Raw genomic sequence first — 17,729 nt, 5'->3', positions numbered from 1 at the left:
GTTTTATTTGGGTCCTATAGTGAGTGTCAAATGTTCTTACTAAGATTCAAAGCGTGGATCTTTGGATATGTGACAAAATCTGAGTGATTTGATGACTCCTGATGAAAGTTCATGAGAATTGAAATACAAAGAAATATCCACTTGCAAAAAAATCTTCGACGCTCAAGCCAATTAAAAAATTTTGATTTACGTGAATGTATGAGTGAATATGAGAGTGTGTTATTCTCTGAATGAATGACATGTATTTATAAAATTTCGAAATCCTTAGGAAATCATAGATAAATGGAAAGATAATAAAAACTTACACATTCATGATAAATTAACAAGATAATGACAATAATATTATTTAACCATATTAACCATATATTACGTTGATATATGATATAGAAGAATATTTATTATACAATTAAACTATTCGACAATGTTTGGTCAAATTCTTTAATATATTGATGGGATTAGGTACATAGATTTGTGATTTAGGGACTCTCCTTCATAAATCTTGGGTTGAATTGGTGAAATGTGTGATGAGAAAAGGTAAATCTCTAAAATCTTATATTTTATTACCCAGCTGAAAAATGTTTTCCACTTTGGAGTGAAAATGAAAACATTGTAAAACATGCGAACATTATGATCCCAATTGAATTTTTGACAGTTACATTTTGATATTGTAATAAGATAGAAGAGGAGCAAAGTGGTATTTGGAAAGTCGTTGTCATAAGATGCTGCCATAGAAATTCAAGAGTATTCTCTTTGTCCACAAAATGTTGATTCTTAGAAAACCAACATACTTTTGGTCAAACTATGTTGATTCTTAAAAAATATTGAATTAAGTTTCTTACATGTCGTTCTTGTCTTTCTCTGTGTCAGGCCTCTGTTTTTCTTGATAGATTAAATAATTATTGTATCTCAAATAGTTATCGTTCTAAAGTTGTTTTTTCTTTTTTGTAAATATTAGTATTTTTATTTAAACATTTATATGTAAAATTTAACTTTTTTTTTCGTTAATTTTCTATGTTCTTAAATACCACTTTTCACGGTTCTATGTCTGTTCATAACATTTTCTACAAACCTTTCTATATTTTATATACTCTTTTTTTAATTTCTCATAATAATAATTTTTTACGATATCTTGTTGTTTGGGGTGGTATTTTGGTGATCTCTTCCATTTACAGTGTTCTTCATAATTTGTCTTTCATTTCATCTTAATCATGATTTATCATGGAATCCGTCCTTGTTAGACCTTGGGTTAACTTTTATAGAATATCATAATTTTTTAAAATTCTATTAATGGTTCTTACAGCTAATTTTGTTTTATTTTTGACTTTATTCATTGTTTTTTTTTATTCTCTAAATATTATGAAACATTACATTTATAGATTTATTTATTTTTCAATAGGAATTATCGTATGACAAACATCACTTCATCTTCTTCTTCTTCTTTTTTTATATATTTTGTAAACATTTATCTTTTCCAACCTTTTCATTTCTTCCTTATATCCTTAGAAAGTTGAAGTACAGTAACGGGTGTTATTGGATTGCGATTTCGAAAAATATGATTACATATGTATTTAAATCATGATCCTCGTACACAATTTATTTTATTATTATTCTCTTTATTTATTTATTATATATATATATATATATATATATATATATATATATATATATATATATATATATATATATTTTGAATTTGATATATATAAATATTCAAATTTTGGTCATTTTTTATAATTTTAAATGAGCTATTTGAATAAAAAATCACTAAAGTGAATTTTGTTGTTTGTAAAAAATATTAAGTGTTTATGTTCATGTATTAATCGACCTAATGGAAATTTAATACTTGATCGGAATGTATGCACACATATCATGATAAATCTGTGATATACTAACACAAAAAATCTTTATAATATCTGTTATTTTTTACTTTTGACGTCTGCAAAAATACCAACATCATATTGGATGACATCAAAATTAACGTCTAAAAGAAAACTTAACGTCAAAATATGGGTGACTGACGTCCCTTAACGTCAGTTCGATCCCTATCCAATGTTCAACTCGAGTCACCTAGATGGAAAAAACGGTTAAAATTGACGTCTGTCATTACATAAACAAACGTCAAAGGACATTGAACAGTACTATAGCCGATGTCCTTTAATGTCTGTCAGTGCAAGAACAAACATCAATTCCCACACCTGAAAAACAAAGTTGTGAATATATATATATATATATATATATATATATATATATACTCACATACTTTTCTGGTATTTTATTCGATATCGTAAATTTATTAGTTGAACTTTATCATGTATTTTTAACATTACTTTTTCACTACTATGTTTTTAAGTATTTATTTATCATTATCATTATTTATAATTTGATAAATTAATTAGCCCAATGTTTAAAATGGAAAAATTAATTAAAAAGCTATGCTTATTATTAATTTTTAATTTCATTAAATTTCTTTAAATTTTTATAAAGTAAAAAAGAAAGGAAAAAAATTCTAATTAGCCCAATGTTGTCCCAATCCCCTCCCAAACTAATGCATTAGTAGCTGATAAATATCACTTATGTTTTGAGAGTTTTGCTGTTAGTCTGCCACGAGAAGTCCTCAAATCATGTTGCACTTTTCCCTTTCGTTTCCTTTTCCCTGACTTTCTATTCACTCCCATGCTTTGTAGGCGCTGGCGACGGATCTCAGGATCAGCCCAACCCTTTCCCCATTCTGAGAATGAGGAAAATGGTTTCTCAGTTAATTTTCTTGCAAGCAACATATCTGCTTCAGGGTAAACCCAGAAAGCTTCCTCATTCATGGACCTCACAAATTCCGGGAATTTTGCCTGAACATGCCTCTGCAATTGTATGGTGGAAACTGTGAGATCAAATCACACAATTACCAAAGCACATAACTGTATACTGCACATAATACAGCACCTACACAATAAGATAGTCACACTATGGTTTTGGTATTGAAGAGCAAATCAGTGGCACATCTCCATATGAATGCAGAATGCAGAGATATCTTTCTTTCTGGTCAGTCCTTTAAATTTTAAAAACCTCCATAAAAAGAGCTTTCCATGAGTTAAATTATGAATTTTTTTCTTCTAGGATCACCACTTAATTGTATACTTTTTTTTTTTAACATTCAGCGGCAACAAAATTTATGAACAGAGTAAAGCAACTGAGTATACCTTGTCATCTCCTTCTCTGATGTATCCTTTAACTTCCAAAATTCGAGCAAGACCTCTCCACCATAGCATGTCAGTGGTTGAAAACTTTTGAAACTGTATACGGACATTTCTCAAGTGAAAACAAGTCTTGTTTCATGGATTGGCAACAAAAGATAACACCCAATATATATCAAACAGTAAGAAATGAAATGACAATTATAACTAGGTTCACCTGCTGCTTTATTTTTCCAACCAACATCCTAAGATTCGGCCTCTCTCTTTGTCCTCTGTAATTGTACTCAAAATGTATATCATCATCATATGAGTAATCCTTGGAATCCCTACGCCACTGCTAAATTAATATCCATGTCACCTCCTTTTCTTCTATAAGGGAATAAAGAAAATACAACAAATTTGTTCTTCCACAAAACTCTACCTATATTAAAACTATAGATCCTGGAACTCCAAAAAACGAAGCAGTTGTTTAATCAAGTCATCATATTGAAACTTAAACCCAGAGAAATAGACTCATACACAACTTAGGAAGATGTACTCATGTTTTGAAAAAGATGCTTTAAAAATTCGAGACAATTTTGATATAAATTCAAAAGTAAGATGGAATTGATAGCGTAGTTGGTAATTGGAATAAGAATGAAGCTATTCAACATACATTATGGGAACCTATAGTTTGCAGCAAAATACAGGCTTCCTCTTTTAGATTCTGCTTTTTAGGTGGACCATCAATGCACACATCACATCTGCGGGAAAGGAGGTATATGATGAAGGCGATAATATGAAGGGTAACATGCATTAATAACTGATTCAAACATTCTAACTTGCTACAGGTAAATATGGAGACGGGTTAATACCTTGACTACAGAAAGAAGTAAATATGCTGATTCAATTATCAAGATAACTCCATACCATCTATTCTGTTCTAGAATATTTTTTCAGTTCAAGCATGCTGAAACATAATAAAACAGTAAGCATTGAGACCAAACATAACATACAAGTGACATTTCTGATGACTGAAATCCTCTCCAAAGTATTCGACGAGTATCTTTGCTCGACAGCAGGAAGTATTCATTCCATATCTGTAAATATACATTAAGGTTCTGTACTAAATAATAACAATGAAAAAGGCAAAGATGTATTTATCAAAGCAAACCTGAAACAATCAGACAACATAATATATGCTTGTTTTTTCTGATCTTCACTTCTTCGACTAGGCAAAAGTGATGGCTTGCTTGCTAGGTTTGCATACAGAACTGGTTGTTGGCCAAATGTTAGTATTGGAAAAAGGAAAATAAATTATAAGTAACATACCACTTAATTAAACCGAGGGAGTGGTATAAGTTTAAAATGTAAAGAAGAGAGAGAGAAAAAAACAAACATTATAAGGTAAAAATTATATTCTAGTCTAATTTGACATACTGCAATCTGATAATTTCCCATCTCGACCAGCCCGACCAGCTTCTTGGTAGTATGCTTCTAAACTCTGATAAAAATACACATTCACGGTTTTAATTATTTGAGATTTCTAAAAAAAAAAAGACAATTCAGCTAGTGAAAGCATGAACATGGGAGTGCAAAAGAAATACAGATAGAATTCAATTCTATAATTAATTATGGCTGGAAAAGTGTATATGAATAACAAACCTGTGGCCAACCATAGTGGATGATTCTTCTGACATTTGGTTTGTCAATACCCATTCCAAAAGCTATTGTAGCAACAATAACCTGAATGATAAAACACAGACGGATACGTGTTGTTTGGTCAAACTTTTTAAGGTTCCAGGGTGAAGGAAATAATAAACTATGTAGTAAATTCACAAACAGCATAGGAATGAACAAGGGTAAAAACAAATCAGATCTGTGTCATGCTTTCAAGAAATTTAATTCTTCATTTTTTGGGGGGCTTGATTTTACAAGAACTTGAGAAGAAGCAACAATTACAAAGAAATGCCCAACTCAGATGTTTGCCAGGTAGGGCAGGGTTTCAAATACCCAAAGCTGCAAAAAAGATTGTAAAATCATGCCTAAGCAAACATAAGGGGAAGGGGGAAGAAGAGATCCAAACTGGTAAGAACTTAGATTAAAAATGCCATCAAAATCAGACAAACATTCATTAATAAAAGCTATGTGAACAGCACACCACAAATATAAGATGGAATAATGATACATCATAACTGATAATTGGGTATCTCAATTAAAATAACACGTTTTCGTCCCTCTTTAAAGCCCCCTTCCCATCGGACATCTATAATATTTAGTTCAGGCTCCAGATACATACCTCTAAACTATTTTCGTGAAACTCTTTATGAACCTTTCTTAGATGCAATTTGGGAAGCTGGAAAAAGAGATTGAGCACATAAATTAGTTGAAAACCTAATAAAAAACATAAATCTAATGGCGAGAGGTGAATGCGCAGCAAACATTTATTGGATAATAATACAGGCTAACTATTAAGTTTGGTTCCATGAAACCCACAGTAAGCATGCAAGAAGACTTCAAAAGTAAACCAGAAGGAAAATGTCAAAAGAAAAACCAAAGTTATACTGCCTAGTACTTCATGATGTCTTAGAATTTAAGATTCTCTTGTCAACTGACGTGATCAACCTGATAAATTTTAATTCACTAGCATTTAATCAAACAAGATTGAATATAATATATAACCCATACCCCTGCATTATAAGCAGCTGCCTTCACACCAAGCTTGCATAGGTACTTCGCAATTCTTAGAGTTTCTTTTCTGGTAGGTACATATATAATTGTTGGTCCTTGTTCCAAAGGCTCGTTAAGAATTTTTACTCTTCCTTCTGGTTTCTTAGGTGTGTCAGTGTTCTTGGATAATTCCAATTCCTTGTGAGGTAGCACACAGAAGTCATCACGGGTAACTGCATTTACAAAATATGGCAATACATCATTTGATCCAATATTGCTTTTAGTTTATTAACTACATTATTTTGGGATGAAATCAGAGACCCAAAAATAGCAGAAACACTAGTACCATCTAAGTTATCCACACTTTGAAAGGCATCGATATCATTTTCCAGGAATTCAATTGACAGTTCTTTTCCAGTTAAAAAGCCATCAGAGTTTCCTGAGTGCATTATATTAATATCTCTAAAAGCATAATCATCTTGGTTGTCGTCCATGTCATCAGGTGAAACACTGTCTGTATCAGAGATACTACTAGCATCGGAGCTATTAGAAAACTGATCTGAATCATCTGAGATGAAAACCTTTTCATTTTCATCAATATTTTTCTTTCTACCATATACATGAATCAATTCATGAAAATCTTTTGCATAAGAAGCCTGTGATACTCGACTATGTTTTACCTGTAAGATACAACAGTGAATCTTTATGTAACAAGAGATGATATATTCAGAGAAGAATATACAAGTTATATATTAATGAACAAACTTACCATGAATCGTAAGTTAGGTCTAAAAAATGATGTAAGACAAACTTTCGTTTCTTTTGACATGTGCAATGATTTTAAAATGTCTTCTCGTACTCTTTTTGTAGCTGTAGCTGTTAAGGCCATCAGAGGTATATCAAATTTTAGGGATTTTAGCTTGCTTGTACTAAAATTTTCTCTCAGCACAGACAGTCGCCTGAAACAAGAGCAAACATTTTAAAAACAGGTAATACTTATTAAAGTGGACTAAAGACATTCAAGAAATTGTGACATGAGCACCAAACAAAGAACAAAAGAAATATGCACGATAATCAATCAAGATCTTAAATGCAAACCATAAGTTGCATTTAAGATCCTTCAAGACATTCTAATTACACTAATTAATCCAGTTCATCTCCAATAACCATAAAATATAAGGTAATATAGGGGATAAAACGAACCTGTAATCTGGACGAAAATCATGACCCCATTTCGAAACACAGTGTACCTCGTCAATTGCAAATAAAGCAATACCACGACTTTCTGCAAGCTTCTGCAGTGGTTGAATCAATCTACATGGGTTTGCAACGTAGTAACAAAACATTAAAAGATTAAAAGAAACTAAAAAGAATACGGCCTTTTTCGGATAAATTTATCCATAACACTTACATGAGAATGAAATAAGAAGGCAAAAAGAATGCATTGAACTTCTCCACATACTAATATCAACTACCACATCTTAACTTCTGGAGAAGTTAAATGGAAAGAGTTTACATAAAAGTTAAGTGCAAGAGTTGAGTATAGCTTATGTAAGAAGGTTAATTCAATTTCCGGCATTTTCATTTCCTGTAAATGTCTACGAAAAAGTTTATTCAAACATAACCTACGTCTTCTAGGACACAATAAGTTTCAACATCAACTTTTAGTCCTTGAAACTAAGGACAATCTGAAAAAGGCCCCAACCATACCTTAGAACAGTCTCTGGGCAAATATACACTATACTATACAATCCTCTCATCGCTTTCTGTTCAACGGTATTATCTGGTTGCCCGGAGCCAAGAAAGCACGCACTGATCCCATGTCTAGTTAGCTTTAAACACTGGTCATGCATGAGGCTTATCAAGGGCGAAATCACAACCACCACTTTCCCAGACAACAATGCAGGAATCTGAAAGCACAGAGATTTCCCTGTTCCAAAAAACATAATTATGAATAAATGCACAAAGCTACTCTACACTGCAGAGTAAGGCACAAACATTACCGGATCCTGTTGCAGCAAGGACAAGACAGTCTTTATGAGCAACCCAAGCAGAGAGGGCTTCCTTCTGAAAACTCTTCAAGGATGAAAAACCAAAATGCTTTTTCATCAGATTCCTAATCTTCTGCTCCCAATCAGATTCAGCATCCAAATCTTGCGCTTCCAAAGGCTCTAAAAGCACAACGGGATTGGGATTAATTCCCAATTGAGGGAGTTCCTTTTTGTGTTCTTTGACATCGTCATTGGAATGGAAATGGTCGTATATATTGGATTGTCGAACCAAAGACGTGCGCAAAGGTCGTTTTTTGAGAGCATTCCCATTGCGGGCATGCGAATTGGAGGTGTGGGTAGTGGATGCTTCTTCAGTAGTAGAATTGAGAATGTGTTCCACAGCGCTGGGAATAGATGGACCTACTACTTTAATGGCTTCCACTATGCTCGAATACTCGAAACCCATTTCAATCATTTCTGCAATCACTTTGTCCCAACATGTGTTGTTCCCATCCATCGCATTCCTTCCCATAAATTACAACAAGAAAGACAGAACTCCTTTTGTCGTGGTTGGGAACAAAATTCAAAGGGCAGAGAAGAATGCGCGTACCTGAGATGAAAGTGGTGCTGCACTCAATCCCGCCAATTTTTCTTGAGGAAGGTAAATGTTACGATGGAGATTTAATTAATGATTCCCAATTTCGCAATTCAAAAACACACATCATACTTACAAAGGTCCAATTTTTACACCTTTGAATCAAAGAACTACAACCTTGTAACAACAGTGACCAACCCAGGGATAACTATTGTAGGTCAATCATCCAACAACTCACGTGCACCAGAAAATCACAAACTTTCACTACAATCATAAACTCCAACACCATGGCCACACATGCACCTAATGGGTATTTGATAAACAAATATTTAGGGCACTCTTCCCTTAAGGCATGCCCACATTGATGTTTTTACATTCCCCCATTCAATACAATATTTTCTCTCTATTGGAGTGTTTTTCACTTTACAAAATTTTCCCGCAGGATCCTTTTCTTCAAACTTCTCAATATGTTTTTTTTCCTTTCCATGGGAACTCTTTCCTCTTAAATATTTGATAGTAACTTATACACCAAAGGTTGGTCTAATTGCAATCAATCTATTATTCTATATACTGAATTTTTTTTTATGGGGAATAACACTTATCTCTTCTCTTCTCAGGTGAGAATATGTTGAATGATTTTTTTTTCTAGTTTTAAAATAAATATTAATTCTTTTATGTTTTTAATAAAAAACTTACATCTTTTTAAATTTCTAAATAAATATTTATCCCTTTTGGTATTTTTAATCAACAACATTAATTTTCTCAATATTTTAATAAAACATAGTATTGACTAAAATTCAAATAAAAATCATATATTAATAAATTACATTTTAAAATATAAAAATAAGAAGTATTCTATAAACACAAATAAGAAAAAATAATGTAATAATAAAACAAATTTGTAAATGTCACTTTATTAAAAAAAAATAAAAATTAATATGACTTATTAAAAAAAATGAGAAATGTATATATTTATTTAAATAATTTAGAAGATATATGTATTATTTTATTAACATTAAATTATGTTTTTAGTCTACATTTTCTTAGTAAAATATCCATTTAGTCATTTTATTTTTATTTATATCAATTTGATCTATATTTTGGAGAATTTAATACAATCAAAGACCTACCTTTTCGTTAGTGTATCAGTAACAATGTTAAATATGTGTCACATGTCAGTTCTTGAACTTTTTATTTTTTTTATTTTTTTTAAATTAAAAGTTTGTCACGTTTCAAGTTAATATCATGCCATGTAACAATGTCACATATCATTGTTACGTCATGTGTCATTTTTCTCATTTCAATTTGGTCCCTATATTTTTATTTTGTGTCAATTTAATTCAAAACTTTGAAAAATTGTGCAATTTTGTTCTTCTCAAAACTGAAACAAAAAATAATTTTTATATAAATGTTATACCAATAATTTTATTAAATTTGATATTTTGATTCAAATTGATATTTTTATTATATATTTTTAACAAAATTAAGTTTATTTTTATTTGAATTGAACATTCAACTTTATTTAAAATTGTTTTCAATTATATAAACCAGTTAAAATTATTTTAAAATTTTATATTTAAATTTATATAATTGTTATTTTTACATCAACTCAAATATTTATATTGAAATGATTGAACTTTACACATTTTTAAAATATACAATTATTTGAAATATAAATTCAAATTAAAAAACAATATTAAAGTATGATTTAATAAAATATCAATATAATTATTTCATTTTTTTTTCTATAAGCATTGTTTTCTATTAACAATTTTAAAACAATTTTAAATAAATTTTAATGTAAACTATAAATTAAATAAACTTAATCTTGTTAAAAATATTTACTAGAAATATCAATTTTGATAAAAATATTCGTGTACCATAAAAATTAAATTTGATTTTAATTGCAGAGTGACAAAATTACTCAATTTTTACAAAAAATGGAACTAAATTGAAACAAAAATAGAAATAAAGGGATCAAATTGAGAATGAGAAAATAACATTTGACATAATAGTAATGCATGACATTGCATTTGAATCATCACATTGTCACTTTGTCACTGTCACATGACACGTCAACTTGACATATTGCAAATTTTTAATTTTTTTAAAAAATAAATAAATAATTTAAAAAAAAAATCACGCACTGACACGTGAAACTTCTTTAACATTGTTACTACACCACTAATGAAAAATACTTAGATTGCATCAAATTTCTCAGGTAGGAACCAAATTGAGATAAATAAAAATAAAGGGATAAAATCGATATTTTGCTACGAAAATGGAGACAAAAAACATAATTTTACCTTTTATTAAAAACATAAGATAATTACAAATATTTATTTCAGAAGTAAAAGAGATTAAACATAATTTAGAATAACAAGAGAGAGAAAATACAGTTTAAAGCATTTAATAAATTATGCTTATTTTCTGTGGTGTTTGATTGAACATCCTCTTAAGAAGCATATATTTGGTCATTTTTTGGTTTTTGTTCTCACTGATTGGTCCCAACTTTTGTGGAACTTGTTTGTTTCAATAAGAATGATTTTAGCACAATTATTCTTTATGAACAAGAACCATTCTCTCCCAAGCAAGTGGATTTATTAGCAAATCATTTTACATACCGAATCCGACACCAGAGATTTAGTGTACCCCTTTAATGCATTTATCGTTACTTTTTGCTATCATTTCATATTTCCTTTCCAATATGCACTAGAATACAACATAATGAATTCAAACACAACATGCATACTCATTACAACCCTAACAATACAAAATTTAATCAAACATATTGCTAAGTACATGGTGAAGGACCCACAATTTTTGAAAAATCAGAAAAGGAAATGCAGTGGATTGAGAAAGGGTGTAGGAGAAATTATTATATACTCATCTTTGTTTTCGTTTAAAAAAATTGAATAATACTCATGTCTATTAAATAAGTTATTCTCAGTTAAATTCAGAACGAATTTGGATTGTAACCAGAAGGTTCAAGATCTGTGTCGTGCCTGCAAAGAAGTTTGGTTGAGACTAAAAGGTCTACAATATACATTTAAATGTGTATGTTTGTTCTACTATTACATAATTGATTCAAAGAAATGCATGTAAAAGAATATTCAAACATCATCGTAAAAAGCAAACTCATCGTTCTTGTTCATTTGTTTAATTTGTTAATGTCTTCCCTTGATAAAAGAGCATACATCATGATCATGATTCATAGTGTTGAAAATAAAACACGTTGGGACAACACTTTATTATAAATTTAGTTCTCTGTTCATTTCTTAAGAACAGACGAAAAGTGTTAATCAATCGAAGTTTCATATGATTAGGAAAGTCAGTGAATACAAATTCCAAATACTCCAAAACTGCATAAAAACAAAAATAAAGTTACACTCTGTTTAAAATTTTCATTTCCTATGAACACACGAGACAGTGTTTAATTCTAATCTATGATCTATCTAAAGGGAGCATAGCAAGAGGATTTGGACTACGTGGAGCTTTAGACTTTCTAAGTTCTTTACACACATTATCTAACATCCCCAGAAAATCTCTCACAATCACAAATATCCTCAAAGGATTTGCATCTTCTTTGCTCACATCCCCATGAAAATATTCCGTGATTTCTTTCACACGTACCAATACTTTATTTTCATCTCCTCGTAACTCTTTCAAGTTTGCATCAGCATAGTTCAGAAATGACTTCATACACTGCACAAAGTTCATGCTTCTCTCATCTTTATGCAGTTCCTTTTCCACTAGATGTTGCAGCTTTTTCATACCTTCTGATAGATTCGACACAGAACTTGCAAGAACATCCAAATCTATTGTAGCAGTTTTCTTCACGTTGTATAACTCAGTGCTGAGACCAGAAACAAGTTCTAGTCCCATTCTTTTGTAATCTTCTTCCTTCTCTTCCTCAGTTCTGTTCTTACTTCTCTGGCTGATTTTTCCCATAATGCTATCTGAAACTCTTACTCCTTCCGAACGAACAATCTCCTGAACAACAAAATGGAGCAACGTGGTTTTTCCATCAGTTCCCTTAACATCTGCAAGCTTGAGAAGAGCATCTAGTTTAAATGCTCTAGCACCTCCTCTGATTGTTCCAACGTTCATACGGTTACCCGTTTTGAGCACTGCTTCTAGTAGCTTCAAGAACAACCTGCTTGATCGAAGTTCCTTGCATGCTTCCTATAGAAATGGGAAAATGAAAGAATTCATAAAGCTTTCGCTTGCTTTCAAAGGGATGAAAAAACTTCAGTTAACAAAACCAACAAACAATGCTGTCAGATCAAAGTTAGCGTTTTATGTTAACATTTAATGCAACCTTTATTTGGTGCACCTACTCAAAATTCTAATTTTGTTCGAAAATAAGTACTAGAAAAATGTACAGATCGAAATGTAAGTTTTGTCTTTGATGGGTGGTACCTCAAGCATTGAAAATGAGTTCCTGAGGTGAACTACTTCATCGTCAAATGTCTCTCTGAAAAGCATACCTTCTACTCTTTGAAAGGCATAAGGCACATCAAGCATTGCTCTCACGAACCTTTCGGCGGACCCCAATTCATTGATGTCACCTTTATAATTGAAGAGCTTGGATTCTTCTTCCTTGGTGGGTACCATCTTCACTAGTGCCTCTAGTTGGGGTAAAGACAACCCCTTCCCTGATTTTCAAGAAAACAATAAGACCTTCGACAATATTAATATCACCATCAATTTTCTCCAGCATATGGAATAAATGCACATGAATACTCTGATGTTATGAAAATAAAAGTCGGTGTGAGAATTTACTAACAAAATTGATCATTGTTAACGTTGTCACTTGAGTAAGAGATGCTTTATATTAATATTTCCACCATAAGTATACTTACGGTAACATGCGCTTTGGAGTTAGGAACATTTTTAAACAACGATTTTTTCACCTTTTTCACTTTTTCTTCGGCATATTTCATAATTGAGAAGTTATACTTTACCTTGCATTAAGGCCTCGCAGACATGCTCAGCTGTCGCATTCAGAGCTTTTGAGAGTATAGTTATGTTCTGCAGGCGTTTTGGCTCAAGTACGTGCTTGCCTGGGGATGGGGTTTTACTCTTTGTTTCGTCGTTCTTAATTGAATTTTGCAAGTTGTAACCAAAAAGAGACTCGATCATTTCCTCATCCAACCTGAATCAAAATCCATAATGTGCTTAAACTTTAAAAACAAATGAAAATAAAAAACATTGATGCTGGGCTATGTATGAGTGATTAAGTTGGACTTACTCGAATGAGCTTGATCGCAGTTTATCCCAAACCATTGTGCGATTTGGTGCGGCTCTTACTTTGTCCCAGTGAAGTGGTTTTAGTTTTGGCAATGGTGCACCATCTTTACCAAGTGGGGTAAATTGTGGGAGTTGAGATGGTGGAGGAGGTGGGGTTTTGGTATTGTAACTATTGCCTTTGAGAAATGGAGGTGGGCATGGTGGTGGGGGGATGTTGGTAGGAGAATGTGTAGGGTAAGGTTCAGGTGTGGAAGGTAACTCCTTTTCTGGACTTTGATTTGAACCAGAAAAAGTGTCTGAATTTACCGGAGATGATAGATTATTAGATGTTAAAGAAAGTGGGGAATGGGAGGAGACTCTGGAGGAAGAAGTGAGAGAATGCAAAGAAAACAATGGCATTTGCAATGGTGGAGGAGGAGGAGGTGGTGGTGGAGGTGGAGGAGGAGGTGAAGTAAATGTTTTTGAACATTGGTGAGTGGTCTCAATCTCTTGCTTCTCATGTTTTGTACCACTTGATGGTTGGTGAGATTGTGTATTTGGGATTGAGTTGTGTGGTGGAGAGCTAAGAAATTGGTTCAGTAATGAAGTTGAATTTTGACGTGACAGAGAGTTTGTGTCACTAAGATTAGAAGCTGAAGCATTGGAAAGTCTATTATTGGAATGAGAATCAACAAAGGAATGAAAACTTTCATCGTCTGAAGAATGAGAATCTTCAGGGATAATCTTATCCCCATCAGATTCAGCTTCACCTTTTTCTGAGTCTGCATCTTCATGAACAGATGCAATTTCCTTGGTGGAAGAACCGCTAACATTACCATACTCTACACCATCCTTGCAAGTCTTTTTCAAGGTGCAACCGTGTTCCTCAACATCCTCGCCTAAAGCATTAAGATAAAACAGATCTAGTCCAGAGTCTAAACTCACCTTGCTTGATGAACTCTGATAGGTACCTCCACTTCCCTTGCTCTTGCTACACAGTGGCATTGTCCTTTTGGGTTTCTTTTTGTGACTCCAGAATTTCCTCCACAGCAAGAATAATCCACAAGCACCAATCAATGTAGCAACACCAGCAGATACAAGAACAGCTATTAGTATTCTTTTGGCCCTGCCTCTATCTTCATGATGAGTTTGGTGAAGCGGTGGATTCTTGCGATGCCGTGGATGATGAAAATGAGAGTGCACGTGTGGCAGTGGAGAAGGGGAAGGAGAAGGAGAAGGAGAAGGGGTTGAAGCCTGAGCTTCTTCAATGAGTGGTGATGGAGAAGGTGAGGGAGAGAGAAACCCGAAATCACCATTGGAAGGTACTTTGGTGTGAAAACTCTTTAGTCCAAGCAAGGATCTAAACTTGTCCACTATGAAAGCTTGCTTCTTTTCATTCTCATCAAGTCCTGAGATTTTCTTAATCTGCTTTTCATCATTCCCTTCAATGAAAGGTAGGCCATGAAGTTGGAAGCTTCCAACTGCATTGAACAGAGAATCCGCCACAGTAAAAATGTGCGATGACAGAAGCAGCAAAAGGGTGATGATGAAGATCATAGAAAAATGGTCAGAAGCAGAAGCAGAAGCCATTTGTTTTCCTTCTCCCAGCTAAAAGTCATGAAGACATGAATGCATCTTTCCTCTTATAAAAGTTGTTTGCTTCCATTTTATTGCATCATTTTGTGAAGAATTGTGATTTGGGTGATGGTGGTGGTGGTGGTGATGTGTGAGGGAAGATCTGGAACAGTGTCTTTAATGCTACTCCAAGGAACCCCTGAACCTGGCAGTTGTGGTTGTACTGGTCCTTCTTTACTTCCCTGTTCCTACACTCTTATCTCTTCTCCCCATAATCAATTCTACCCTACAAACACAACTGTTAATGCATTGCATACATATACACAACACAGCCAAAGTCTTTTCCTTCCTTCCACTTTGACTTAATTCTTTTGTCTTGTATGCCTTTTTAAGCTGTTTTGTCAGAAAACAAAAGTTATTGGTCTTTTCTCCCGCTCATGCTGATTAAAACATCCAAATATCCACACCCTTTTAGTGTTAAGTTGAGGATTCAAACCCATGTTCTCTTCAGAATTTCAAGTTTGGATAAAACTTTTTAGCACCTAAAAGTCACCTAATCAACACCATGTAAAAGTAGATGGTAGGTCCTGTTTTGTTGGCCCTGCCTAACGCTATGAGACGATTCTATAAGATTTCTCCAACCCATTATTGTTTATTATAAACAAAGAACAGGGTGCCGTAAGGTGGGGACAAATCAAATTTCACTCTATAGTTTAAGTCTGCAAAGTTAATGGCACATAGACTTATAATAGTGACTGAAGTTTTATGTGAGGCTTATTAGTACAGTATAATAAATATAAACGTTTAGATTCACCAAATTAAATATGCTAATTATGCTGACAAACTTTTTCCCATCTTATCACGTGAAGACATGTATGAAGTGGTAAAAGTAGTGTGTTGATTGTTTAATAATGAGATGTTACAGAAAGTGCTGGTTTTCTTCCCACATGATATTGTACTGATTATTCAGTCTCAAGTGTGTTGTTTTAACGCAAGTTACTTATGGCTCCAGTTGCTATTGACATTTTGTGAACAAATTTAGAATAATATATGGAAAAAAAAGAAGGTTTGTGGGGTGATATTAAGAAGCAGACATGTACACGTCTGAATGTCTGATTTAACCTCAAAGAATGGTGTGGTCTTGACAGCTACTTGCAAAACCTGTTATGTGTCGCCTTCCCATCGTTTTTTTTGGCTGACTTGCTGTACCATTTCATCCAGGTAAATCAGATGTACCTGCCTCTATCCCTAATTTCACTTCATTCGTATTTTAAATATATATAATATATTTCACAAAAAAAGGAAAATTTAAGATAGCTTTTATTCTTCTTTATTCTAAAATATACATAATCTTTTTTATTACACTTCATTAGATTCATACTCTTTCTTGTTTTTTAAAAGAATAATGATATTTTAATCTACTTTTAATTTATCACTTTAATTATTCTTAGATCATCATATTATACCACTAAAAAAAATAAAATTAGATAATTGAAAGGTGACTGAAGTGGTGGATTAAAAGTGAGTCAAAAAAAATTAGTCAAAATATCATTATCCTTTTCAAAAATGTTTGGAACTAAAGTCTATGTCATGGGTAGAGCTATCAAAATAGGTCAGAATTTGTGGGTTAACCCGGCCCACCACAAGTTGGAGTCAAGTTGGGTTGAATTTTTTTACAAATTTTAATACGGATTAATTTATAACCCGACTCACCAAAAACTCAGCTCACCCAGGTTGAACTCGTAGTGAGTTAGGTTGACTCACCAACCCACCTTCAAATAAAAGGTCACACAATTTTTTTGTATTTGGGTTGGGTTGGGTTGGTCGTTTTTTTTAGCCAACATATTAGATTGCAAATGCAAACATAGTATTTTTTTATGCATACATGAGTATAGGTTGTTTTCATGGAAGTCAATGAGGTTTTGTTAGAAATTTTATTTCTAACTAATGTGGGTTATACATATTATTTATAACATTTATATTAGTTATTTACGTCTAGTTGGACTCGATAAAAGTGATATAATTTTAATGGATTTTTAGAATACTAATGGTAAAAATTGATATGGAGGGGAAACCATATTTGGTTCGTTAGGGATTAATGGGAATCCTACATGTTTAAGATTAGGAGGATGGTCATGGTCCCCAAGATGTCAAATTAGAAACACAGTCTCTTTGTCTTCTCATCAGTAGATGAATATCCAGTCCTATTGAGGAATATGGTGATTTGGCTGAGGAAGATCATTGCACCAAAAGACTATTCCGCTACAATCTTCGATCAATACCAAGATGGAAACATGTATATTTTAGAACACAAAAGACATTGATAATATGATGCAATGCTTGTTTGTCTTCTATTGATAACAAACAAGATATTGATACACGTTTACATCCGAAGGATGGTCATGGTCGCTATGATGCCAAATTAGAAACATAGCCTCTCTGTCTTTCCATCAACAGAGGGATATCAAGTTTTATTGAGGAATATGGTGATTTGATTGA

At 32.7% G+C, this 17,729-nt stretch overlaps 2 protein-coding genes across 8 annotated transcripts; both read right to left on the bottom strand.

Moving 5' to 3' along the window:
* Nucleotides 1-2,418: 2,418 nt before the first annotated feature.
* On the bottom strand, nt 2,419-8,907 carry RECQSIM (RECQ helicase SIM). Of its 7 annotated transcripts, none has more exons than XM_028082590.2 (15): nt 7,841-8,907; nt 7,548-7,767; nt 7,041-7,151; nt 6,607-6,796; nt 6,184-6,517; nt 5,856-6,070; nt 5,467-5,523; nt 4,833-4,913; nt 4,608-4,671; nt 4,342-4,441; nt 4,184-4,267; nt 3,844-3,931; nt 3,406-3,525; nt 3,195-3,287; nt 2,419-2,875 (listed from the first exon to the last, which is right to left on the bottom strand). In XM_028082590.2, exons 1-15 carry the CDS (start codon nt 8,358-8,360, stop codon nt 2,822-2,824), a joined length of 2,331 nt encoding a protein of 776 aa, XP_027938391.2. In that variant the 5' UTR covers nt 8,361-8,907; the 3' UTR covers nt 2,419-2,821. The 7 variants fall into 7 exon arrangements, 4 of the variants coding, with proteins under 4 accessions (XP_027938391.2, XP_027938392.2, XP_027938388.2 ...); XM_028082591.2 differs by having other exon boundaries at nt 3,406-3,522; nt 7,841-8,905; XM_028082587.2 differs by having other exon boundaries at nt 2,419-2,855; nt 7,841-8,901.
* A 2,814-nt stretch (nt 8,908-11,721) lies between these two features.
* Nucleotides 11,722-15,652, bottom strand: LOC114190208 (formin-like protein 11). The gene is made up of 4 exons (XM_028079005.2): nt 13,678-15,652; nt 13,391-13,581; nt 12,846-13,081; nt 11,722-12,608 (listed from the first exon to the last, which is right to left on the bottom strand). Exons 1-4 carry the CDS (start codon nt 15,243-15,245, stop codon nt 11,868-11,870), a joined length of 2,736 nt encoding a protein of 911 aa, XP_027934806.1. The 5' UTR covers nt 15,246-15,652; the 3' UTR covers nt 11,722-11,867.
* Nucleotides 15,653-17,729: the final 2,077 nt, after the last annotated feature.

The sequence above is a fragment of the Vigna unguiculata genome, chromosome 7, assembly GCF_037176805.1.
Source record: "Vigna unguiculata cultivar grain cowpea cultivar isolate G323 ecotype 2 chromosome 7, ASM3717680v1, whole genome shotgun sequence".
Taxonomy (NCBI): domain Eukaryota; kingdom Viridiplantae; phylum Streptophyta; class Magnoliopsida; order Fabales; family Fabaceae; genus Vigna; species Vigna unguiculata.
Note: the sequence above shows the minus strand (reverse complement) of the source record. Positions and strands in the feature narration are given on the sequence as shown.